Below are 24,931 nucleotides of genomic sequence, written 5' to 3'. Positions count from 1 at the left end.
CCACACGGAAAAGTTCCAGCGTTGGAATTAGTTCTCGCTCCCTCCCCGTGCAAGGCTTTTTCAGGGCGCTGGGGCGGTACCGAGATTCTGCTTTCAGCCCACACAAAGGCCTCTGACTCTGCCTCTCTGTGGGGTTACACAGGCGCCCACTCCCAGGGCTCTAGGAGGAATCTATCGCCCACTATCTGCGTGTGCTGACCAGGAGATTGGGGTGAATAGCTGCCCCACTTGTCTTTTTTTTTTGTGGGTTTGGCACGAGTGTTAGCTTGTATTGCCTGGGTTGCCACAGGCACAGTTTTTCCTCGGCTTGGATCTCCGTGCCACAGCCTGGTTCAGCCGCTTGTGCCGCGGCCTGGATCTATTCACCCCTTTTGCCTGCCTTAGTTTCTATACTCTCAGTTCCCAGTGAAAGCAGCCCTATTTAGGTTAGTGAGGAAGGCGGAGCATTTCTTACTCCCTATTTCTTTCGGGGTTTGATTATATATTTAGCCAATTTTTTGCTCAACCATACCTTTGGGTGTATTGCAGAACATCTGGAGGCTCCAAGGATAGATTTTTCTGTTTCTGATTGAAGATCTTGTTGAGTTTGGGGGGAGATTTATTGGTATTGCTCCCTACAGCGCCATTACTCTGACGTCATCCTTCATTTTATTTTTAATTGGTTTTGGTTTGAGTTGAATTTTGCTAAGATTTTATTCATTTCATCTAAGTTCTGAAATATATTTTATAAAGTTGTCCATAATTTCTGTTATTATTTTTCAGTGTTATTAGTATAGCTACAACTTTAGACTTTTTTATTCCAACAATTATCTATTCATGCCTTTTCTCTTTTATTTTAATTAGTGTTGCCACAGATCTATTCCTTTCTTTTTCTTTTTTTTTTCTTCTTCTTTTCTCAGTGAGAGGAGTGGAGATGGAGAGACCAACTCCTGCATGCATCCCGACCAGGATCCACCCAGATGCTCTGCCCATCTGGAGCCATGCTCACAACCAAGCTATTTTTAGTGTCTGAGGCAGAGGCTCCACGGAGCCATCCTCAGCACTGCCCAGGCAATGCACTGGACTCAATTAAGCGATGGCTGTGGGAGGAGAAGAGAGAGAAAGAGAGAGAGAGAAAAGGGAGAGGGAGGGGGAAGGGGAGAGCAGGTGGTCGCCTCTCCTGTGTGCCCAGACCAGGAATTGAACCAGGGACATCCACCTGCCCTGCTGATGCTCTACGACTGAACCAACTGGCCAGGGCCAATCTGTCTATTTCTTTAAGTTTTTCAAAGAACCAATTGGCTTTGTCAATCTTCTCTATTATATGTTTGTTTTCTGTGTTAATGATTTCTGCCCTTTTATTATTTCTTCTACTTGCTTGGAGTTTTAATGTTTTTTTTTTTTTTAAGTTTTGTCAACCTCTTTCCTTTTTAAAAATTTTTTGTGTGTGTGTGACAGAGACAGAGAGACAGAAAGAGGGACATATAGGGACAGACAGACAGAAAGGGAGAGAGATGAAAGGCATCAATTCTTCATTGCGGCACCTTAGTTGTTCATTGATTGCTTTCTCATATGTGCCTTGATGGGGGGTGGGCTACAGCAGAGTGAGTGACCCCTTGCTCAAGCCAGCAACCTTGAGCTCAAGCCAGCAACCTTGGGATTCAAGCCAGACACCTTTGGGCTTAAACCAGCGACCATGGGGTCGTGTCTATGACCCCACGCTCAAGCCAGCGATCCCACATTCAAGCCGGCGACCTCAGGGTTTCGAACCTGGGTCCTCTGTGTCCCAGTCCAATGCTCTATCTACTGCACCACCACCTGGTCAGGCTTTCCTTTTTTAATATAAGCATAAAACTTCACATGCATCACATGTTTTCATTATTGTTCAGTACTAAATGTCTTCTAAGTTCTATATTTACAATGCTTTTAAATTTCCAAATGTATGAAGTTTTTCTGTCTTTTTGTTATTGCTGTCTACCTTACTTTGACTATGGTCAGAAAACGTGGTGCAGCTTGCTGAGTTTTATAGCTCATGGCAGAAAGTGAGGCCTTTTCATCTTGATTTCTTCTAATGTCCAATAAGTGTTTAAAAGAGTACTTTGATTTCCCAGAATATTAGAAGCTTTGTGGGGAAGGGTGTTGTCTTTTTAGCATTTATTTTTATTGGATTAAGATTATGACTTACTCCCTAAAGTAAATCTTCAGTCTGGGAAGCAAGGTGAGGGAGTCTGGACGGTGCTAGACATTCTCTCCAGTATTTCCCTTGGGAAGGAAGTACAGGTTCAGGACTCAGCTCTCTTGGTGCTGCTGAGAGCTGAGGACCAGTGTCAGTATGGAGCTCCCTTGGCCCAGCTCGTAACCTCCTCTAGACTTGGATAAAGATTGGGAACCTGAGTCCTGGAGTACGTGGAGTGTGTTCACCATGAGTCCCAGAGGCAGAAACAACTGCCATCCGGGAGTCCTAACAGCTATAATGGCTACTAAGTTTTATCAATCTGTCACAAGGTGCTGGACACCACTAAATGACTTGACATACATGATTTCTTTTTCTCTCCACAGCAGCGTTGTGAAGTAGGTATTATTATTATTTTTATTATTATTATCATTGTCATTATCATCATTATTATCCCCATTTCAAAGATGAGAAAACTAAGGCTCAGAGACATTATGTAACTTCCAACGGCCACACAGTTTCTAAGCGTCAGAGCTTCGATTCTAACTCCGGTCTTCCCACTCTAACGTTGATGCTCCTACCCACTCAGGTGCACTATCTTTCAAGTCTGTTCCGAGAGTCTGAGTACAAGAGGGGAGACAGAAGCTTGGTGCTGGATCAAGGGGGTGGGGAGGGGACAGGAACTTCACCTCTGGTCAGTGTGGTTCTGGACTGCTCTCCTTCCTGCCAGTTTGCCCAGTATGCTGAGATCGTCAACTTCACCCTCCCCGATGGGACTCAGAGGAGCGGCCAAGTGCTTGAGGTGTCTGGGACCAAGGCAATTGTTCAGGTAAGTGGTGTTTATGAAATGCTGGGTGGCTGGGTAAGTAAGTAAACCCATGAAGTTCCCACATTATTTCATAAGCTCCAAAAGCAGGAAATGTCCTATTTCCCTGAGAGAAACCTTGTCCAGAGCTGAGCATAAATGGGGCAATGGAGGCCCCATTCTCTCCAGCAAGCCCCTTATTTTAGAGTCACAAACTTCTTGTCCTATAGGTTTTCGAAGGGACCTCTGGGATCGATGCTCAGAAGACCACCTGCGAATTCACAGGGGACATCCTACGGTCTCCAGTGTCAGAGGACATGCTGGGTGAGGGGGGGGATAGGATAAGGGTGGGTGTGCTCCTCTATCCTGCCATCTAACTTCTCAGCCAAGTATCTAGCACACTGCATTGTCATCGCCCACTTACATGCCTGCCTCACCTGTGAACTCTGAGATCAGGGGTTGTGCCTTCTCTCTCTGACCCTCACCCCCAACTCAGGGCCTGACATACAACAGGTGTTCAACAAATGAGAAGGGAAGCTCCAATAAACTAGAGGCCACCTATCTCAGGTCAGCCTGAAATGGACTGCACGTCCCCTGATTTTCTCCCAAGACCTGCTATATGTGGCTCTCTCATCTTTCCAGCGCGCCCCCCCCCCCATCACCCATTAAAGTAGTTCTTCAGGGCCAAGCCCTGCCTACCAAGATTTCCAGGAAAGAAAGGAAGAGAGTCCCAGGGAGACAATCACTGTAGCCAACTCTGTGGGAGTAACTGAGGGTTGTGGGCGGAGGGGTCACAGGGCATTTGGGATGTGGGCAGCTGGGAGCTGGTGGTAGTGTAGGGGGTGAACAGCAGTGAGAGACCCAGGGCTGGCCCTGAGCTTTCCCCAACACCCCCTGCCCACCCCCAGGTCGGGTTTTCAATGGTTCCGGCAAACCTATTGACAAAGGGCCAATGGTCATGGCGGAGGACTTCCTGGATATCAATGGTGAGTGACTGGAGGCTCTGGAAGGCTTTCAGGATCCAGCCCTCCACCACCTTCCCCACCCAGAGTCACTGCCTCTGCTACTTTGCCCTAGGAAGTTCTGCACCAAACACAGGCCAGGGCGACAGTCGGCCAGGGCTCACCTCCAGGGCTGATCAGACTAATGGCCAATCATGTGTGATGTGAGAACAGCAAAGGCCTCTCTGTCTACAGAGAGCCACAGAGCCTGAAATACTGCCATCTGCACTCCATGTCCAGTTCCTGTAAAATGCCATCATTGTACAGGGTTCCACACATGCCTCAGACATCATTCTCCTGCCTTGCAGGTCCTTGTGCCCGCCCATGAGAGCTGGTTGGGTGGCTTGCACAAGCAGACACAGCTCTTCCTGGGCTCTCTCCCACTCAGAGGGAGGCTGCCCTAAGTCCTCTGACCCTATCACCTCAGCTTATGGAGGATGTGATGGAGGCCCATAGAGGTCCTTGGCTGGCTCAAAGCCACACAGCAAGTCGGTGGCAGAGCACAGAACACACATCCACTCAAACAGGAGGCTGCCCTAACCCTGCATAGCACATGTAAGTCTTGAGGAGGGCTCTGGCTCCAACTGCGAGGGCTTTAGCCTGAGGGCCCACCTGCCTGCCACTTCCAGTGCACCAGGGCAGAGCGGTGCAGCAGGGACTGGACATGTGGCCATTTCAATACAAATTCATTCATTTGAAATAAAATGTCATTTCAAAACCACATTTCATATTCTCAGTAGCCACAGGCAGCCAGCGCTACCATATTAGGCGGCGCAGTTAGAGCGCAGTGCTGCTCCAGAGGCAGAGGTAGGGCTGGGGAAGGCAGGAAGGACTTGAACCCTTGACCACAGGCCCACGATTGCCATCTCCCAGGCCAGCCCATCAATCCCTACAACCGCATCTACCCTGAGGAGATGATCCAGACGGGCATCTCTCCCATTGACATCATGAACAGCATTGCCCGTGGTCAGAAGATTCCCATCTTCTCAGCAGCGGGGCTCCCCCACAATGAGGTAAGGCCTGTGGGAGCCTGCAGGCACAGCAGGCAAGGGACAGCACAGAGACCGGGGTGGCAGCTGGGCAAGGAGGTCGCCTATGCTGAGTAGGCACGAATCAGCCAAGCTGGAGTCATCAGCATCCAGACTGGCAGTGGTCCTCTGGAAACTCAGGGACTCAGGGCTGCATACGACCTCCTCATTGTCCCCAAGCAGGTCTTCAAGCCTTGCTCGGTGAGTGAGGCACTTACTGGCTGAGAGAGCCCATGGTAGCCCCAGGGCTGACAGTCCTGCTCAGCTGGGCTGACCTCTCTACCCATTGGTCCTTGTCATTGTCTTTACTCACTGCCCCAAGTGAACCCCTCTCCTGCCAGCCCCGCAGCCATCTGAAACTTCCCTGTCCAGGTTCCTGCCCCACCCCTGCCACCAAGAGTGAAGAGCTCTGTTCCTCTCAGAACAGCAGGAGTGACAAAGTTTCTAGATGCTCCTCCCCTGGCCACCCTGAACCTAAGCACTCCTAGGTGTGCCCCGGCTCACCTCAAAATGGCCTGAGCCTGACCAGGCGGTGGCGCAGTGGAGAGCGTCGGACTGGGACATGGAGGACCTAGGTTCGAAACCCAAGGTTGCCAGTTTGAGTACGGGCTCATCTGGTTTGAGCAAGGCTCACCAGCTTGAGCCCAAGGTCGCTGGCTTGAGCAAGGGGTCACACGGTCTGCTAAAGCCCCCTGGTCAAGGCACATATGAGAAAGCAACCAGTGAACAACTAAGGTGCTGCAACAAAGAATAGATGCTTCTCATCTCTATCCTTTCCAGTCTGTCTGCCCCTATCTGTCCCTCTCTTGTCTCTCTGTGTCTGTCACAAAAAAAAATTTAAATTTTTATTTTATTTTATTTATTCATTTTAGAGAGGAGAGAGAGAGGGAGCGAGAGAGAGGGAGCGAGAGAGAGAGAGAGAGAAGGGGGGAGGAGCTGGAAGCATCAACTCCCATATGTGCCTTGACCAGGCAAGCCCAGGGTTTCGAACCGGTGACCTCAGTGTTCCAGGTCGACGCTTTATCCACTGCACCACCACAGGTCAGGCCAAAAAAATTTTTTTTAAAGAAAGAAAAAAGAAATGGCCTGAGTGCTCAGAGAGCATAAGCATCCCCGACCACCACAGTACACACACACATCCTGATCCAGGTGTCTGCTGACCCCACACACTGCAGGCCCGGGGCAATTCTGTGCCCACCTAAACCCCAGCAGTCAGGGGGAGGCGCAGGGGTTCTGAAGGGCCAAGCAGCCCCAAACCTCTGCTGAGGCCCTTGCTCTTTGGAACTGTTATTCCGCCGCTGCTCACAACAGGCTCCCCCAGCCCTTTGGGAGCCGCAGTCTATCTCATAAGCAAAGCTGTGGGGCCTGGGGAGCTTTGTCATCTTTGTGGGTCCCTCTCACTGAAGCCCTGGCAGGAGGACTGGGAACTGCCTGCTGGTCCTCCCTGGTGCTCTGTGCGGAGGGCTCTGACACCCTTCCTCCCAACCCCTGCCGTCCAGATTGCTGCCCAGATCTGCCGCCAGGCAGGGCTAGTGAAGAAGTCCAAGGCTGTGCTGGATTATCACGACGACAACTTTGCCATAGTCTTTGCAGCCATGGGGGTAAGAGGGGCTGGCCAGGTTGGCAAGTTCTGGAAGCTGTGGGGGGCAGCCTTGTCTTCCTTGGCCCCTGGCATGGCCGGATCTGATGGAGGAGGCAGAACCCTTCTTGAGAAGCTGTCGGAGTCTGTGCCTGTCTAGCAGAAGAGGCGAGAGAGGGACTGGAGGGGTGTGGCGGGCTCAGTGACGAGGGCAATGTGTCCCTCAAGGCACTCCTCAGGCCATGGCAGCTATAAGATGAGCCGAGGGGGGTCTGGAGGAGGGGAAACTAGGGAGTTTGAGAAGACAAGCACCTTTGGGAGGCAAATACGAAAGCCCAAGGTGTGGTGTAGGGGGTTGGACAGGAAGGTAATGGGAAGCAGCTGGCTAAGGAAGGGACAAGATGGCACTGAGAGAAGGCTGGATCTCTCCTTGCGGGTCTAATGAGACCCTACGCAAAATTGGGCAACAAACCAGCCCTGCCCTCCCAAGCCCCTAGGTCCCTCCAGTGACCATGGCACTTTCATCTCCAGTGACTGTTAGTCTGTACGCTACACTGAGAAGAGATGAGAGGGGCCTGGGCCCTGCTCTCAGGCCACAGGGCCCCGCCTCCAGCGCTCCCTGTTCTGTATCCAGGTGAACATGGAGACAGCCAGGTTCTTCAAGTCTGACTTTGAGCAGAATGGTAGCATGGGGAACGTCTGTCTCTTCCTGAACTTGGCCAACGACCCCACGTGAGTCCTCTCCCAGTGCCCATACTTCCTCATGCAGCAGGCCTGACCCTTCCAAGACCCAGAGTGCTGGGCTCAGGGGTTTCCTGGAGCTATACCCATGGTCAAGGCTGGGACAACAACCCCTGTAGTGCAGGTGGGGAAACTGAGGCTGGTAAAAGATAGGGCTATCCCACAAAGAGACAGGGAAGCCGGGCCACCACCTTGCTTGCTGCCTGCAGGCCCTCTGTTCTTCCCACAACCTGTGTTCAACCACTGTCCCAAGCCAGGGCTCTTCATCCTTGAGTAACTTCCACAAAGTCACCATTAAAGTGATATTTCCTGCCTGACCTGCGGTGGCGCAGTGGATAAAGCATCAACCTGGAACACTGAGGTCACAGGTTTGAAATCCTGGGCTTGCCTGGTCAAAGCACATGTGGGAGTTGATGCTTCCTGTTCCTCCCCCCTTCTCTCTCTCACTCACTCTCTCTCTCTTGTCTGTAAAATGAATAAAGTCTTTTTTTAAAAAGTTATCTCTAATAAAGAGATATTTCCCTAAACCATTTGTTTAGAAAAACTGTTATTTTTAAAGTTTAGAAAATGTGAGTTTAAATCTGAGGGTCAAGTAGATGGAAAGAAACAATTCCAATAAACTGTCCTGGGTATTGAGAGTACTCCAAAAACAAGGTAAGAGAATCCTGGAGGCTGTGATGACATCACCAAAGGGGAGACACACAGGCACAGAGCCCGGGGACTCAGGAATGCTCAAAGTGGAAGGGAGCGGCCAGGGCAGAGCTGTGCACTCTGAGTGTGCGGGAACAGTGAGAGGATCAGTAAAGAAAGAACCCTGAGTGGGAATGCTCCAGCTGCCCCAAGGGCAGATGATGCCCCAGGGGGGGAGGGAAGAAACCCTGACCCACTTCCCTCTGACCTGCCAGAGTCCCTCGTCTCAGGCTACAGAAATAGGAGCTGTCGTCCTCATCAGACGCTCCTAGACCTGCCTGTTCACTGTCACCCAACTCCCCACCTGCCCCAGCCTCTGTTTCTTTCTGACCTTGAACCACAGGATGAGAGTGTGGAACCTGGTAGAGTACCCAACTCCCAGGAACCACAGCCCTGGCCTGGGGGCTGCGAGCAGGGACTCATCATAGCCACTCCTCTGCTGCTTGCTATGCACGGTCCCAGCTTCCGGTTCACTCCACTCGGTGCTGGAGCTAAACAGAGCACAGGCACTCTAACCACCAACCACGTCTCCAGGATCGAGAGGATCATCACCCCTCGCCTGGCACTGACCGCTGCTGAATTCCTCGCCTACCAGTGTGAGAAGCACGTGCTGGTCATTCTGACTGACATGAGTTCCTATGCGGAGGCCTTGCGGGAGGTGAGGTGGCTGGTGAGGGGTGGCAGGTCATCCCAGGTCCCAGCCCCGGCACCCTAGAGCTCGCCCCCCCCCCAGGCCTGCCCCATTCCTTTTCTCATAGTCACTGAGCCTCCCATTCACCATTCCTTGTCTCGGCCTCTCACCCCCGCCCCCGACCCACCCCAACACCTGTGGATGTTGCAGGTCTCAGCTGCCAGAGAGGAAGTGCCTGGCCGCCGAGGTTTCCCTGGATACATGTACACAGACCTGGCCACCATCTACGAGCGGGCGGGCCGTGTGTTGGGCCGGGGAGGATCCATAACCCAGATTCCCATCCTCACCATGCCCAATGATGGTGAGCCTCCTCGCTGCCCAGGGCTCTCCACAGCCCCCTACCCCTCCTTCCCGGCCAACACTTAAAGGGCCTGTGCCTCTTTGCATAGATGTGCAGTAGCTCTGTTCCTCATCAGGGTGGACACTGTCCTTTCCCTGCCCGCATCCACTCCTATCACTCCCATGATAAGAAAAGAACCCAGATAGCCCTGAGTGTGGGGGAGACCTGGGTCCCATCCACACTGAGGCCAGCCAATGTCTTTGTAGATATCACCCACCCAATCCCTGACCTGACGGGCTTCATCACAGAGGGACAGATCTATGTGGACAGACAGCTCCATAACAGACAGGTACTTTCTACTGCCCCCCCCCACTTTCTACTCTCTCCACCCCACCCCCCCGTGCTTCATCTGTTCGTGAATTAGAAGTGGCCCAGCAAGGCCAACCCCAAAAAGGAGATAACCACCCCCATCTCTCTGATCCTAAGTTTCTTCTCTAAAACGGGAATAATAATAGTTATCACACAGCTGCATTTTGGAAGATAAAATAAGCTGGCATACAGAAAGCATCTAGCAGATAATAGGTACAAAAGAAATACCATCCCCACACACACACACCTAGACACCCACACCCAAGCCCTAATATACTGCTCACAAAAATTAAGGGATATTGCCTGACCAGGAGGTGGCGCAGTGGATAGAGCGTCAGACTGGGATGCAGAGGACCCAGGTTTAGACCCCAAGGTTGCCAGCTTGAGCACAAGCTCATCTGGTATGAGCAAAGCTCACCAGCTTGGACCCAAGGTCGCTGGCTCGAGCAAGGGGTTACTCACTCTGCTGTAGCCCCACGGTCAAGGCACATATGAGAAAGCAATCAATGAACAACTAAGGTGTCGCAACGAAAAACTGATGATTGATGCTTCTCATCTCTCTTTGTTCCTGTATGTCTGTCCCTGTCTGTTCCTCTCTCTGATTCTCTCTCTGTCTCTGAAAAAAAAAAAAAAACAGGGGATATTTTATTGCTTCATATTCATTTTGAAATATCCCCTAATTCTTGTGAGCAGTATATTCGTGAGAGATAAAGGAAGGCTGTTGTGATGCACTTCTCTATAGGATGAATGAGGACCAGTCCTCTGACAATCATGGGGGGCAGGGGACAAGTAGGGTGAGAAGGAAAGGAAAATTTGGACCCTGCCTTCTGCCACATGTTCTGCTCCCCCAGATCTATCCCCCCATCAACGTGCTCCCTTCCCTATCACGACTGATGAAGTCTGCCATTGGTGAGGGTATGACAAGAAAGGACCACGGAGATGTCTCTAACCAGCTGGTAAGAAGGAGCAGGCCCAGGGGCTAGTGGGTAAGCTGGTTTCAGATGCTGAAGGTCTGAGACCTATCTAGACCACGAGTTTTTTTCCTGGCAAAATCCCTTTCCCAAAAGTGTCCCCCCCCCCCAAGCACAGCCATATTGGGGGCCATCGGGCTCAAATGATAAGCCTGCAGTGACCGCCTACTTACTCTGCCCCTTCCTCAGTATGCCTGCTACGCCATCGGGAAAGACGTGCAGGCCATGAAGGCAGTGGTGGGGGAAGAGGCACTCACATCGGAGGACCTGCTCTACCTGGAATTCCTGCAGAAGTTCGAGAAGAATTTCATCAACCAGGGTGAGGAGAGTAGGAGGCACTCAGGCAGTAAGCCCCTTACCCCGACGCACGCACGCGTGAGCACGCACACACACACACACACACACACACACACACACACACACACTCACACTTGACACTCATGCTCTATCCTTAGGCCCCTATGAGAACCGCTCCGTGTTCGAGTCGCTGGACCTGGGTTGGAAGCTACTGCGCATCTTCCCCAAGGAGATGCTGAAGCGCATCCCGCAGAGCGTGATGGATGAGTTCTACTCCCGCGAGACTGCTCCACAGGACACCACGACAGACACTGCATTCTAGCCCCTCCGGGGCTCCAGAGCTTGGTTCTGGGACCCCTGCCTTCGGCATCGTGTCCATGCACCCCTCCCCATCCTCCACGGTTGCGTACAACTGAACCAACCGCTTCTGCGCCCACCCTCAGCTCCTGCTTATTATGGGGGCCGCATGCCCCTCTCTCTCCCTGGCTTCCTGGTACTGGAAAAGAATAGATTGTCAAGCCTGTATTCATTCTAAGTCATGTACCAATAGGAGCGTTTGTGTTTTTATTTTAAAAGCCTCCCGAAGAAGAAGGAATTGAGATGAATAGTTTATCTTATGTGAAAACAAGATTAGCAATACATTGATAATTGTTAAAGCTGGAGATGATGAATATACAAGGTTCATTAAACTATTTTCTCCACTTAAAAAAGAAAAAGAAAAAAAGAAACCCAGCCACAAGTGTCTTAACAGTTGACAACAGAATTGTTCTTTGGGAGATGTTTATCATTGTTAAGAAATATCTTGGCCTGACCTGTGGTGGCGCAGTGAATAAAGCGTCGACCTGGAATGCTGAGGTCACCGGTTCAAAACCCTGCACTTGCCTGGTCAAGGCACATATGGGAGTTGATGCTTCTGCTCCTCCCCCCCTTCTCTCTCTCTCTCTCTATCTTTCTCTCTTTCCTTCTCTCTCTCTCTCTCTCACTCTCTCTCATCACTGAAATGAATAAATTAAAAAAAAAAAAAAGAAATATCTTGGTAAATTTCTTGGGTGAAAGATGAGCTCAGGGGCCATGTAAAGGACAATCGAGGCCACAAAAGGTTTGTCTGATTTTAACCAGCTCTGAGAGATGCTAGGGGGGAATTGGGTGTGTTCCAGACAGGAAAGGAGAATTAATGGAGAGAGCCTGAAGGACAAGGGGTGTGTGTGTGAAAAGCTGAAGAGAAGCCCCAAATTAAAAATTGGTGAAGAGCCTGACTGGTGCTGGCACAGTGGGTAGAGGGTCAACCCGGGATGCTGAGATCCCAGGTTTGAAACCTCAGGTCACAGTGTTGAGTACAGGCTCACCAGCTTGAGTGAGTGGTCACTGGTTTGAGCATGGAATCGTCAACATGACCCCATGGTCCCTGGCTTAAGCACAAAGACCACTGGCATGAAGCCCAAGGCCACTGGCTTGAGTCCAAGGTGCTGACTTGAGCAAGGGGTCATTGGTTCTGCTTGAGTTCTCTGGTCAAGGCACATATGAGAAGCAATCAGTGAACAACGAAAGTGCCACAACTACAAGTTGATGCTTCTCATCTCCCCTCCCCCTCACCAAAAAAGGGTAAACAGCATCCTAAAAAACAGGATACTGGATGTTGCTTTGAAAGCTGCCTGCCCTTCTGTAATATCCCTCCTGTCTCCTCTGCCCTATCTACAATGAAGTAATGAATACTTCCTCAAAGGGAGGGCAGGTTGCATAAATGGAACTTCAACAAAAGGCTGAGATCCATTTCTGGGTCAATGTGTCACAGAACCAGCCAGAATTCTTGGGTCAAGAACCAACACCAATATCCCTGATGAGCATAGATGCTAAAATCCTTAACAATATATTAGCAAACCATATTCAGCAATACATTAAAAAGGTCATACACCATGGTCAAGTGGGATTTATTCCAGGGATGCAAGGTTGGTACAACATCCACAAATCAATAAATGTGATACATTGCATAAACAAAATGAAGGATAAAAAAAATCACATGATTATATCAACAGATGCAAGAAAAGCATTTGAAAAAATCCAGCACCCATCTTTGCTAACTCTCAGCTGGACAAGTGGATTAAAAAGCTGTGGTACATATATACAATGGAATACTACACAGCAATGAAAAAAGGCAATCTTACCTTTTGCAATGGCATGGATGGACCTGGAGATTATTATGCTAAGTGAAATAAGCCAGACAGAGAAAGACAAATATCATATGATCTCACTTATATGTGGAATCTAATGAACACAGTGAACTGAGGAACAGAATAGAGGCAGAGGTGGGGTCACAGGGGGCAGAGGGACAGCTGTCAGAGGAAAGGGGAATGAGGGGATGGGATCAGAGAAGGTGAAGGAATTAGTGAAATTATACAGAGATACAGATAACAGGACAGCAAATCCCAGAGAAAAGGGGGAGGGAGTTAGTGGGAGGGGGACAAAGGGGTATAAATAGGGACATGAGGGTGGGGGGTGAGGGTGTTATATATCAATATATTCAGTGGGACACTTGAATCCATGTAAACACAATAAATTAAAATTAATAAAAATTAAAACTCTCAGCAAAGTAGAAATAGAGGAAAAATATCTCAACATAATAAAGGTCATATGTGACAAACTCACAGCCAACATCATACTCAATGGGCAAAGACTACAAGCATTTTCCTTAACATCAGGAACAAGACAGGGATGTCTGCTATCACCCTCTTATTCACTATAGTACTGGAAGTCCTAGCCACAGTAATCAGACAAGAAGAAGAAATAAAAGGGATACAAATTGGAAAGGAGGAAGTAAAACTGTCATTGTTTGCAGATGACATGATGTTGTTTATAGACAACCCTAAATATTCTACCAAAAAACTACCAGAAATGATAAATACATTTGGTAAAGTAACAGGATAAAAATAAATATCCAGATATCAGTTGCATTAATTTTTTTAACTTACTTATTGATTTCAGAGAGAGAGATGGGAGAGTGAGAAAAAGATAGAAACATCTATCTGTTCCTGTATGTGCCCTGACAGGATCAAATTCTCAACCATTTCAAATCAAGACGATGCTCTAACCCAGTGGTCCCCAACCCCCGGGCCACGGACCAGTACTGGTCCGTGGACTATTTGGTATCGGTCCGCAGAGAAAGAATAAATAACTTACATTATTTCCGTTTTATTTATATTTAAGTCTGAACGATGTTTTAGTTTTAAAAAATGACCAGATTCCCTCTGTTACATCCATCTAAGACTCACTCGACGCTTGTCTCATAAGTTCGACAATTATATTTAAAAATACCAGTTTTTACGCCAGTCGCATAATTTTATTTTGTGCATTTATCCATCCCACTCTAAAGGCTGGTCCATGAAAATATTTTCTGACATTAAACCGGTCCATGGCCCAAAAAAGGTTGGTGGCCACTGTTCTAACCAACTGGGTTATCCAGTCAGGGCAGAAATCAGTTGCACTTTTATACACCAATAATGACTTTTCAGAAGAGGAAAATAAGAAAATAATCCCATTCACAATTGCTTCAAAAAGAATAAACTACCTAGGAATAAATTTAACCAGAAATGTAGAAGACCTATACCTGGAAAATTATAAGACACTGAAAAAAGAAATTGAGGAAGATACAATTAAGTAGAAGCAAATACTATATTTATGGATAGGAAGAATTGCATCATTAAAATGTCCATATTGCCTGACCAGGTAGTGGTGCAGTGGATTGAGCATCAGACTGGGATGCTGAGGACCCAGGTTTGAGATCCCAAGGTCGCCAGCTTGAGCGTGGGCTCATCTGGCTTGAGCAAAAAGCTCACCAGCTTGGGTCACCAGCTTGGACCCAAGGTTGCTGGCTTGAGCAAGGGGTTACTTGGTCTGCTGAAAGCCCACGGTCAAGGCACATATGAGAGAGCAATCCATGAACAACTAAGGTGTCGCAACGAAAAACTGATGATTGATGCTTCTCATCTCTCTCTGGTCCTGTCTGTCCCTATCTATCCCTCTCTCTGACTCTCTCTCTCTGTCCCTGTAAAGAATAAATAAATAAATAAATAAATAAATAAATAAATAAATAAATAAATAAAATGTCCATATTACCCAAAGCAATCTATAGATTCAACACAATTCCTATCAAGATATCACTGGTATAATTCTTAGAACTAGAACAAGTCTTTCAAAACTTTTGAGAAAGAAGAACAAAGGTGGAAAAATCACACTACCTGATATCAAACTATATTACAAGGCCATAGTAATCAACACTGCATAGCACTGGCATGAATGCAGTCATATAGATCAATGAAACAAAATAGAGAGTCCATAAATAAACCCATGCATATATAATCAATTAATATAAGGTGTACTGGAAAGTTCTGACCGTTTTTGGAATAAAACAAAATACAAATTTTTCTTAACATCAATAAACTTTATTAAATAATAAAATTGCCATTATTATTAATGATTTCTTGCCAGCATGAGGCAATTTGTATATCCCATTTTTGAAAAATGTTTTATATTTTGATGCGAAAAATTGAACCAGTGCTAGTTTGATATCTTCATTTTTTAATTTTTTGCCCTTCAAAAAATTGTGTAAGGACAAAAACAAGTGATAGTTGGAGGATGCTAAGTCTGGGGAATATGGTGGATGTGACAGACATGCTTCTGTAGCATTTCTTCCTTGTTGAAATTCGTAAAAATTACAGTGGCATAAATGAACTTTATCAGTAGCCATGGGTACACTATCGCTTCACACATAAGACTAACGTGAATCAACTTTTAGTTACTTTGCTACATCAGTATGTTTACATTAAGTGATAAAAATAGAGAGGCACACATGCGCCAAATAAACGTGCTTACATGTCGAAACTTGTGATAGAAACGGACAGAACTTTCCGGTAGACCCTATATTTTGCAAAGGAGTCAAGAACATACAATAGGGTAAAGAAAGAATATTTAATAAATAGTGTTGGGAAAATTGGACAGATAAATGACCAAAAAAATGACACTAGACTCCTTCTTACACCTTTCACAAGAATAAGCTCAAATTGGATTAAAGACTTAAATAGGAGACCAAAACAATAAAAATCCTAGAAGAAAACACAGGCAGTAAAACCTCAGACATTTCTCATAGCCATATTTTTTCTAATATATCTCCTCAGGCAAGAGAAACAAAAGACAAAATAAACAGATGGGACTACATAAAACTAAAAAGGTTTTGCACAGCAAAGGAAACCATCAACAAAATGAAAAGACCACCCACTGAATAGGAGAATATATTTGCCAATATATCTGATAAGGGCTTAATATTCAAAATTTACCAGAAACTTATAAAACTCAACACCAAAAAACAATCTGCCTGACCAGGCAGTGTCACAGTGGATGGAGCATCAGACTGGGACTCAGAGGATCCATGTTCAAAACCCCAAGGTTGCAGGCTTAAGCAAGGGTTCATCCGGCTTGAGCATGAGCTCACCAGCTTGAGCACAGGTTCGCTGGCTTGAGCATGGGATCACAGACATGACCCCATGGTTGCTGGCTTGAACCCAAGCTCGCTGGCTTGAACCCAAGGTTGCTGCTTGAGCAAGTAGTCACTCACTCTGCTGTAGCCCCTGGTCAAGGCACAGATGAGAAAGCAATCAATGTGCCACAATGAATAATTGATGCTTCTCATCTCTCTCCCTTCCTGTCTGTGTGTCCTTATCTGCCCCTCTCTCTGTCTCTCTGTCACAAGAAAAGAAAAGAAAAAGATGCTCAACATCACTAATCATCAGAGAAATGTAGATTAAAACCACAATAAGATATCACCTCACACCTGCCAGAATGGCTATCATCAATAAATAAACAAACAAGTATTGGCGAGGGTGTGAAGAAAAGGGAAGCTTCATGCACTGTTGCTGGGAATACAGATTGGTTCAGCCACTGTGGAAAGCAGTATGGAATTATCTCAAAAAATTAAAAATGGAATTGCCTTTGACCCAGCAATCCCACTTCTGAGAATATATCCTAAGAATCCCCAAACACTAATTTGAAAGAATATATGCACCCCTATGTTCATTACAGTGTTATTTACAATAGCCAAGATCTGGAAACAGGCCCTGGTCAGTTGGCTCAGTGGATAGAGCGTTAGCCCAGCATATAGATGTCCAGGGTTCAATTCCCAGTCAGGGCACACATGAGAAGCAACCATCTACTTTTCTCTCCTTCCCTCTCCATGCCTCCCTCTTCTCCTCCCATAGCCAGTGGCTTGACTGGTTTGAGCATTGGCCCTGGGTCTGAGGATAGCCTGTCCGAGTGTTGGACTCAGTTCTAAGTATAGCTTGGTTGACTTGAGCATCAGCCCCAGAGAGGGGTTGCTGGGTGGATCCCAGTCAGGATGGATATAGGAGTCTGTCTCACCATCTCTCCTCCTCTCACTTAAAAAATTTGAAAAAACAATCTGGAAACAGGCTAAGGGCCCATCAGTAAATGAGCGGATAAAAAACTGTGGTACACTTACACAATGGAACACTACGTGGTCATAAAAAAAGAAGAAATTCTAACCTTTGTGAAAGCATGAATGAACCTGGAGAGCATTATGCTAAGTGAAATAAGTCAGTCAGAGAAAGACAGGTAACATGATTTCACTCATATGTGGAATCTAATGAACAAAATGAATTAATGGCAAGCAAAATAAATACAGACTCATATATAGAAAGCAGGCTGACAGCTGTCAGGGTGGGGGGAGTTTGGTAAGGGGGGATGGGTTCATTTCTTTTTATTGCCAAATAATATTCCACAGCATGGATACACCACCTTCTGTTTATCCATTTATCAGTTTATAGACATGTTGTTTCCACTGTTAGCTATTATAAATAATGCTGCTATGAAACACAAGTTTTTGTGTGGACATGTTTTCATTTCTCTCTCTTTGGTATATACCTAGGAATGAAATGACTGGTGTCGAATGGTTACTATATGAGTAATGTTTTGAGTGCAAATCAACTTCCAACATGGCTACACCATTTAACATTCCCACCAGTAATGTATAAGGGTTCCAACTTCTCCACATCCTCGTCAGCACTTATGATAGCCATCCTAGTGGGTGTGAAATGATATCTCATTGTGATTTTGATTTTCATTTCCCTAATAATTAATGTCGAGTTTCTTTTTATGTGCTTATTGGCTGTTTGTACATCTTCTCTGGAAAAATGTCTATCCAGATTCTTTGCCCATTTCTAATTGAGAAGGGTGAGAATATAGATTGTTCAGTAACAACAGTGATTCAAGCAACACTTTGAATACTGTATAGTATAAAAAGTTTAAAGGCCAAGTGAGAAAAATATTAACAACAAAATATATAAAGGGTTACTATGCTAAGTTTTACAAATCAATAAGACACGTTCAGACCCTCAAACAATAATGTGAGTATACAGATAATTCCCAGAAGAGAAACTGTTAATTGTTTAACCCTTGCTGGCAATCAGAGTCAAATTAGAACACCATTGCCACTACTATATTAGCAAACGTTTATTTAAAATCATAAAATCCATAAAAATACATAAATAAAATCCAGTGCTAGTGATGATTGGAATAGTTCCTTTTAATAATAGCAAATGACTCAGCTAGACTCCTCTCATTGTTTGAATCCCTTCCCTCTTTGTGAGGCATGTACAATTATCCCCACTTTGCTGATGCAGAACCTGAGACACAAAAGTCAAGTGACTTGCCCAAAGTAATTTGTCACACCGCTGATGTGCAGTACTTGCTTCAATGCAGGTGGATGTGTGAATATAAAAGTTTGCTGGAGGGCAGTTTGGAAACACATATGAACAACTAAAAAAATGTTCATTCCCTTTTACCTAGTAATTCTACTTCCAGGAATTCATGCTAAGGAAAAAAACCAAAGAGGAGCCATTTTTCTTTCTGCAGCACATTTGAAATGACAGCGAAATTATTCAGATGTTAGACTGGGGTTGCATCACAATGCGCGTTTGGTATATGGAATGTTGATGGAAGATAGTTCATACTACAACGCGAAGTGAGAAGAGGTACAAACTACTACGATATGGACCATGATTTCTGTGGGCAGTGGGGTTGTGGTTTTTGCTTTCCTCTTTGTCCTTTTCTGTTTTTTACAATCAGTACTTATTAATTTTATAATCAGAAACAATAGCTAAGGTCTTTCTCTACTGTGTGTGCGTTTGATGCCGAGTTCCCAGGACGACTGGGGCTTGGGCTCGGTCCCTCGACTAGCCACCAGCGGCAGGGAGGGGCCAGGACTGTCCCTGCCAAGACCGCAGTGTGAGTTTGAGCCTTGTCTGGCCGGCAGGACCCCGGGGGCACCGCGATGCCTCTCGGTGGGAGAGCACTGGGAGAGAAGGAGCGCACAGCCCCTGCCGACTACACGTGCCTACATGCAGCCTTCGGAGAAAGCCTCCTCGAAGTTCAGCTGGACTAACTCTGAGTCCAAACAGCCCAGGTGAGCCGGAAAATAGGTGGCCCGGCTGCAGCGTGGGAACCCCCTCAGCGCCTGCTTGGAGGGGCGGGGCCTGGAGCGGTGGGTGGGGGTTTTGGAGAAGCCGGGAGAGCGGGGCTGAGGCCGCGACTGGCCTCCGGATCAGAGCTCGGGGGCCCTCGGGACGCTCGGGATGGTGCTCCTCCTTACCCCGCTGGGCGGCCCGCGCTGGCCCAGCCTCTGAGAACCAGTGCGAAGTGATGGGCCTCGCCTGAGGCGGACTCGGACCTGCGGCTGCTTCCTCGATCACATCCCCTTCCTCCTCCACTTCCGCACCGACTCTAGCCCAGTCGATGAGTGGCACCAGAGGGCGATTGGAAGATACTCCGAGTTGTTCGCGGCCGCCTTGGGCAACCTGGAATGGTTGCGGTTTTGTCTGAATTCGGACCGTAGGGAAATACCCACAAATAACAAGGTAGGACCTTGAAATGCAGGGGCAAGAACCGAGAACCTGCCCTCCCAACAAGATTGCTCACAATGTGCCCACCTGGCAAAGAGCATCCAGAGGTGACCTTTTCAGGGCAGATGGTCTTAATTTACCTCTCCACTGTGGTAGGGCCATTTTGGGGGTATCAAGGAAGAGTGGGCACTTACCAGAGTTGGAAAGGGGTGTGAGTGACTCCCGGGGTGGGGGTGGGAGGGTCAGAGAGAAGAAGGGAAGGGAAACCCCAAGGAATTGCTTCCTAGGTTAGCTTTGGACGCTGGGCCCCCAACCTGCTCAGCCTCCTCCTTCCCTTCTCTGGCCACCACAGGGTTTCACTGCCATCCACTTTGCAGCCCGAAGCGGCAAGCTTGAATGCCTGCAGGTGTTGGTAGAGGAGTACAAATTTCCCGTGGACCTGCCCACTAACAATGGCCAGACACCACTGCACCTGGTCATCCACAGGGAAAACAAGACCATGGTCCTCCCCTGCATTCACTACTTGCTTAAGCGCGGGGCAGCCCTTAATACGTGAGTCCATCCTGCACCAGGAGAGTGGCTTGGAGTCTGGGCAGATAGGAACCCACTTTTAGGCAGGCAGAACCACACAGGACAGGCAGAGAAGCTGTGGGGTGACAAGAATTGGTTCCCACATAGAACAGAGAACCCACATGATGTACAGTTAAGAAACTGGGTTCTGGGAGAGGACAGACCTAGTTCATGTCCCACCTGCTAGCAAACATCGAGACCTCAGGCAAGTCACTCAACCATCAGCCTCAGTGCTCTTCAGTACATTGGAATCACTTGAGGACCTTCAAAAGCCCAGTGTGTGTTCCAATCCAGAGGCTGTAATTTAATTAGTCTAGGTGTGGCCAGGGCTTTGAAAGTCTTAAAGATCCACTTGTTTCTAATTTGCAGGGAAGTTTGGGAACTAATAACTGCCTCAGTGTCTTCAACTGAAATTTGGGAAGATGACAGTGCCTATCATATGAGACTATACTATGCATGGAAAGTGCATGGATGTCATATAGGAGGCTGCATTCACTCAAAATATGTACTAGCATTTACTATGTGCTGAGCACTATGCCAGGGGTAAGGGATACAGCAGTGAACACAGAAATGGTCCGTGTCCTAATGAAGCTGATATCCTAGTGTTGGAGGAGATAGTCAATTAGCACAATAATAAATGAACAAAATGAGAGTGTGGTAAATAGGAAGAGAACAGAGTGGTGGGGTAGGTAGTAAAGGGGGCATGCAGAGGATCTATTTTAGAAGGGGGAGTAACCTCTAAGGTAGTGATATTTAAAGTACAACCTGAAGCCTGACCTGTGGTGGCACAGTGGATAAAGTGTCAACCTGCAATGCCAAGGTCGCTGGTTCAAAACCATGGACTTGCCTGGTCAATGCACATACAGGAAGCAACTACTTTACTATGAGTTGATGCTTCCCACTTCTCCCCCACCCCTTTCTCTCCCTTTGTTTCTTGCATTCTCTTTCTTCTCTCTAAAAATCAATAAATAAAAATCTAAAACATTTTTAAAAATAATAAAATACAACCCGAAGACAGTGAGCCAGCCATGCAGAGCCAGAGAAAAGTGTCCCAGGCAAGGGGAACACTGTGTGCAAAGGCCACGTGCTGGGGAACAACGGGCAAGGTCAAAGGATGAGGTGGAGGACCAGGCAGGGCCCAGGGCACACAGGCTTGTGGGCCATGCCAGGCATGGGGAAGGGGGCTGTTAATTTAAGAAGATGAGGTTAGTGGTTTCTGAGCTCCTGCTGACCCAGCTCTCCTTCCAGTTCTTCACTGTCCCATACCCCCATAACGGGACTTTGACTGCTCATTTAGTCCAAATGCTGCTTCTACAGTTGAGGCAACTGAGGGACAGAGAAGGGACATGCCAGGGTCACCCAGTGGGCTGGTGGCAGAGCAGCTTTCTCTGGAAGCTGGTTTGCACACCTATCTGATAGGCAGATGCCCTTTGTTCTTCCTTGCTGGCCTCTTCCTTTGGTGGGGCCTCCAGTCAGACAAGCAGCGGCTCCACACCCCTTCACCTGGCAGCCCGGGAGGGCATGCTGAGGTGTGTGGAGGTCCTGGTGAAGGAGGGCGCCAATGTCCATGCCCGAGATGCCATGGGCTGCAAGCCCATTGACTACTGTAAAATATGGAACCATCGCGTTTGTGCTCGGTGAGTGTGACAACCACCTCCAGCACGGCACCCTACCCTCTCCCAGCCCTGCCCCTAGGACCAGCACCAAAGGGGGAGGCTTGAAGAGGAGGGTCCGGGAAGCCAGCGGCTAGGGGATAAGTCTACAGAGCTGGCCCCTCCCCCAGATATTATTGCCAGGGGCTTTCCACAAGCCTTACCCCTTCGGGTTTAGCACTGCCCTTCTGCCTCTGGCGCCTCGTCAGGTGGGTAGCAATTAGACCATCTGACCCTTTCCTCTCTCACCTCACAGGAAACAGTTAATCAGAGGGTCCTCAGGCAGTAGGGGGTGGGTTGTCTTGCTCATCACATTTCTGGCAGCCCCCCCCCCCCAGGCCCTAGGCAGGAGCTAGTCTTCCCAGGTTGAAGCCCAGTCACTGGGGAATGACACACCCTCACTCTGGCACCAGGTTCTTGAAGGATGCCATGTGGAAACAGGACAAAAAGAACTTTGCCTGTGAGATGGGGAAACTGAAGAGGCTCAAAGGCCACCTGGCCCTCATGGAGCAGGACTACCTGACTGAGTATCAAGTAAGGGGTAGGGCTGCCAGGGCACCGGACATCAGCCACTATCCAGGCACGTGCGCAGAGGCAGAGATGCACATGTGCAGTTACAGTGGCTGGAAGCAGGCCCATCCAGAGAGCCTCCCTCTCCCTGACCTCTGAGTAAAATTCTACCCTTAAAAGCCAGCCCTAGCAAATGCAGCTTAAATTAGCAAATATTTATGTAGCCCCTCCTAGTGCAGTAGTGAGGAGAATCTCTAATGAGGCCTGGGTCCTGCCTTGTTGGGAAGTACACTGATTAAAAAACCCTTCCAGCCGACACTGAGCACACACTGTCTGCCAGGCACCTGCTAGACCGTGAGGCTCCAAAGACCAATCAGAGGTGGTCGGTCCTCTCCTTCATGGAACTCAGAACTTAGTAGGGGAAGTGGATTATATTCCCACAGAGAAGGGACCCAGGGGTGCCAGAGGGAAAATGCCTAGAGGAGTCTTTAAAGGTGGGCACAGTTGGCTATATGAAGAAGTAGGGAAGGGCTGGCCAGGCAGAAGGAACAGCCAGCCCTGCAGGGAGGCACCGAGGCACACGGAAGCGTGCATGCCAGGAAGTGCAAATTCAGTACAGCCAGGGAGTCTGATGTGATTGGAGTTTGACACACTAGATGATTTGGGTGGGACCCTGATCAATGGCAGACCTTGGCTGGGGAGGAGGGGAATCACTGAAGGATTTTAAGCAGTTATAATTACATAGGATGCAAGAACCAGAAAGCCCAGAAAAATGCTGGGAATCCTAAGTATATCCAGAAGTGGGGAGGGCTTAGGGGCTGGCAGATCTATACTTCAGCTCTGCCCCAGCTGCACTCTCTCCAGCACTCTCAGCCCCACCCTCTGCTGTCAGTGCCGCCCAGTCCTTGCAGTCAGACGGGGTGGGGCAAAAATACTTACAGTTGTGGGTATGCAGAAGTTTATTCTTATATTATTATTGTATTATTTTCCATATAAACAACAGTGAACCTACTTTTGCCCCCATTCTGTATGTATCCAGTGGAAGCAACCCCCATCTGTTTCTGTGGCTCTAAACTTTCCCAGAAGCCCCTTGAAACCCCCCCCCATCTATTATTGGCCTCAGTTGGACCATCTGTCCACTCTTGTTCCAATCCCTAGAGCTCAAGGAAAGCCACGTGCTGACTGACGTAGGTCTGGGGCAAGGCTGATGGAATTATTATGAGAGGCTTAACCTAATCAGAGCCTACCTCCCAAGCTGGGTCAATCTCCAAACCACCTGATGGCTTAGCAATAGTCTGAGAAGTGAGACACTGAGAAGGGGTGAGAAGGGGACAGTTCTGTGACAAGTTGAAGGTTCAACTGTAGTGGAAGCAAGAACATACAACTAGACCAAGTTATCACCACCCAGCCTGGAGAGCCAGCCAACTGTATCCCCTTACATGGCTGCTCAAGGCCAACCCCTTCCAAGAAGCCTGCCCAGATTTGCTCCACCCAGTGCCAGCCCTTCTAAACCTTCCTGCTTTCACCTTCCAGGCTCAAGGATGCAGCTTGCACTTCTCACTTGCCTTTCCCTTCCATCAAACCAGAGAATCTCTTAGGGCAGGACATATCCCTGTTTTCAAAATGGGTTCCCCCCTTAAGACTCAAGGTTTTCTAGAAGACAGGGACTATCCCCCTCTCTAAGTTAAAGATCTCACCTAGGGTGGAGGCGGGGTCTCCAAAAGATTAGAGGTCTCCTGTGGGAGAAGGTCTACCTGCCCTAGCAGCCCAGGGGCTCCCTTCAGGCAATAGTTGTCTCCCCATCAGAACAAGGGTTCCCATAAGACAGGGGATTCTTCCATCAGCCTCAGGGCCTGCCCTCCCAGGGTGGGATGGTATCTGGCCAATCACATCTGAGGTTTCCAAGGGCTATCACCACAGGGTCTCCTTCCACAGAAGCAGAGCAGCAGCCCTCCTCCACTATCTTGTGCCCTCTGATGTTGCAGAAGGAACGCCAAATTTTGAGAGAAGCTGATTTCAAGAAGTGGCTCCGTGGCAAGCTCCTGCCCCCAGGCCAATCTCTGATCCACAACACTGAGCGAGAGCCCCGAGCTGCACCCTGGGTCATCCCCCTCTCCAAGACCCCCAAGCCTCCCAAGAGCTTCCACTCCTCCCCAGAGGTGCAGACACAACGGACACCCAAACCCATCTACAAGCAGCCCAAAGTCAGGCAGCCTAAGATGTGGAATCCTAGCAACCCTGCCAGACCCCCCACCCCCCAGATCGCCTATCCGCAGGGCACCCGCCTGGGCGTGCACGCAGACCCCAGCCCGGAGCACGACTTCCACAGATATATCAAGGTCAGATCTGATGGGCACGGCGGTGCGCTGCTGAGCACAGAGGCTGGCAACCAGGTGGCACCTGTGCCTCAGCTGCCTTTGGAGGTGATAGTCCACGAGCTGTACCCTCAGATCCGGCCCTGCAGAATGAAGGTGCCCCAGAGCTTCCGCTCTGTGAGCATGAAAGACGTGAGCCGGAAGCGGTACTTGGGCGATGACACCTTCTGGACGGACACTCTGGCCATGAACTTGCGGGAGACATTTGACGAAGTCTTCCTGACGGCAGTGCGAGCCCATCAAGGGCTCCCCATTCTGCCCTCCTCTCAATCCCCCCCATAAACTTATTTTGGTAGCCTTTCAACGTGAGGCGGGCC

At 48.4% G+C, this 24,931-nt stretch overlaps 2 protein-coding genes across 2 annotated transcripts in view; both read left to right on the top strand.

The window, feature by feature from the left end:
* ATP6V1B1 (ATPase H+ transporting V1 subunit B1) overlaps nt 1-11,297 on the top strand; it is a 36,034-nt gene extending 24,737 nt beyond the window's left edge. The window contains exons 3-14 of the mRNA XM_066378015.1: nt 2,883-2,981; nt 3,188-3,281; nt 3,866-3,943; nt 4,832-4,971; nt 6,486-6,587; nt 7,200-7,297; nt 8,531-8,654; nt 8,838-8,988; nt 9,234-9,316; nt 10,188-10,292; nt 10,497-10,626; nt 10,763-11,297. Coding sequence (XP_066234112.1) covers nt 2,883-2,981; nt 3,188-3,281; nt 3,866-3,943; nt 4,832-4,971; nt 6,486-6,587; nt 7,200-7,297; nt 8,531-8,654; nt 8,838-8,988; nt 9,234-9,316; nt 10,188-10,292; nt 10,497-10,626; nt 10,763-10,926 — 1,368 coding nt within the window. The 3' untranslated portion in view covers nt 10,927-11,297. The remainder of the gene's footprint in view (nt 1-2,882; nt 2,982-3,187; nt 3,282-3,865; nt 3,944-4,831; nt 4,972-6,485; nt 6,588-7,199; nt 7,298-8,530; nt 8,655-8,837; nt 8,989-9,233; nt 9,317-10,187; nt 10,293-10,496; nt 10,627-10,762) is intronic.
* A 7,281-nt stretch (nt 11,298-18,578) lies between these two features.
* Nucleotides 18,579-24,896, top strand: ANKRD53 (ankyrin repeat domain 53). Its single transcript, XM_066372372.1, has 6 exons — nt 18,579-19,071; nt 19,393-19,522; nt 19,860-20,059; nt 21,550-21,714; nt 22,143-22,263; nt 24,225-24,896. The coding sequence occupies exons 1-6, from the start codon at nt 18,797-18,799 to the stop codon at nt 24,894-24,896; spliced, it is 1,563 nt and encodes a 520-aa protein (XP_066228469.1). The 5' UTR covers nt 18,579-18,796.
* The last annotated feature ends 35 nt before the right edge of the window (nt 24,897-24,931 follow it).

Source organism: Saccopteryx leptura, chromosome 3, assembly GCF_036850995.1.
Source record: "Saccopteryx leptura isolate mSacLep1 chromosome 3, mSacLep1_pri_phased_curated, whole genome shotgun sequence".
NCBI classification, from domain to species: domain Eukaryota; kingdom Metazoa; phylum Chordata; class Mammalia; order Chiroptera; family Emballonuridae; genus Saccopteryx; species Saccopteryx leptura.
Note: the sequence above shows the minus strand (reverse complement) of the source record. Positions and strands in the feature narration are given on the sequence as shown.

Excerpts from the sequence above, each read along its gene's own strand:
- ANKRD53 (XM_066372372.1), top strand. The coding sequence starts at position 18,797 with ATGCCGAGTTCCCAGGACGACTGGGGCTTGGGCTCGGTCCCTCGACTA. Across the intron at positions 19,523-19,859 it reads AAATACCCACAAATAACAAG|GGTTTCACTGCCATCCACTT; the intron begins GTAGGACCTTGA and ends TGGCCACCACAG. Across the intron at positions 20,060-21,549 it reads CGCGGGGCAGCCCTTAATAC|TCAGACAAGCAGCGGCTCCA; the intron begins GTGAGTCCATCC and ends TGGGGCCTCCAG.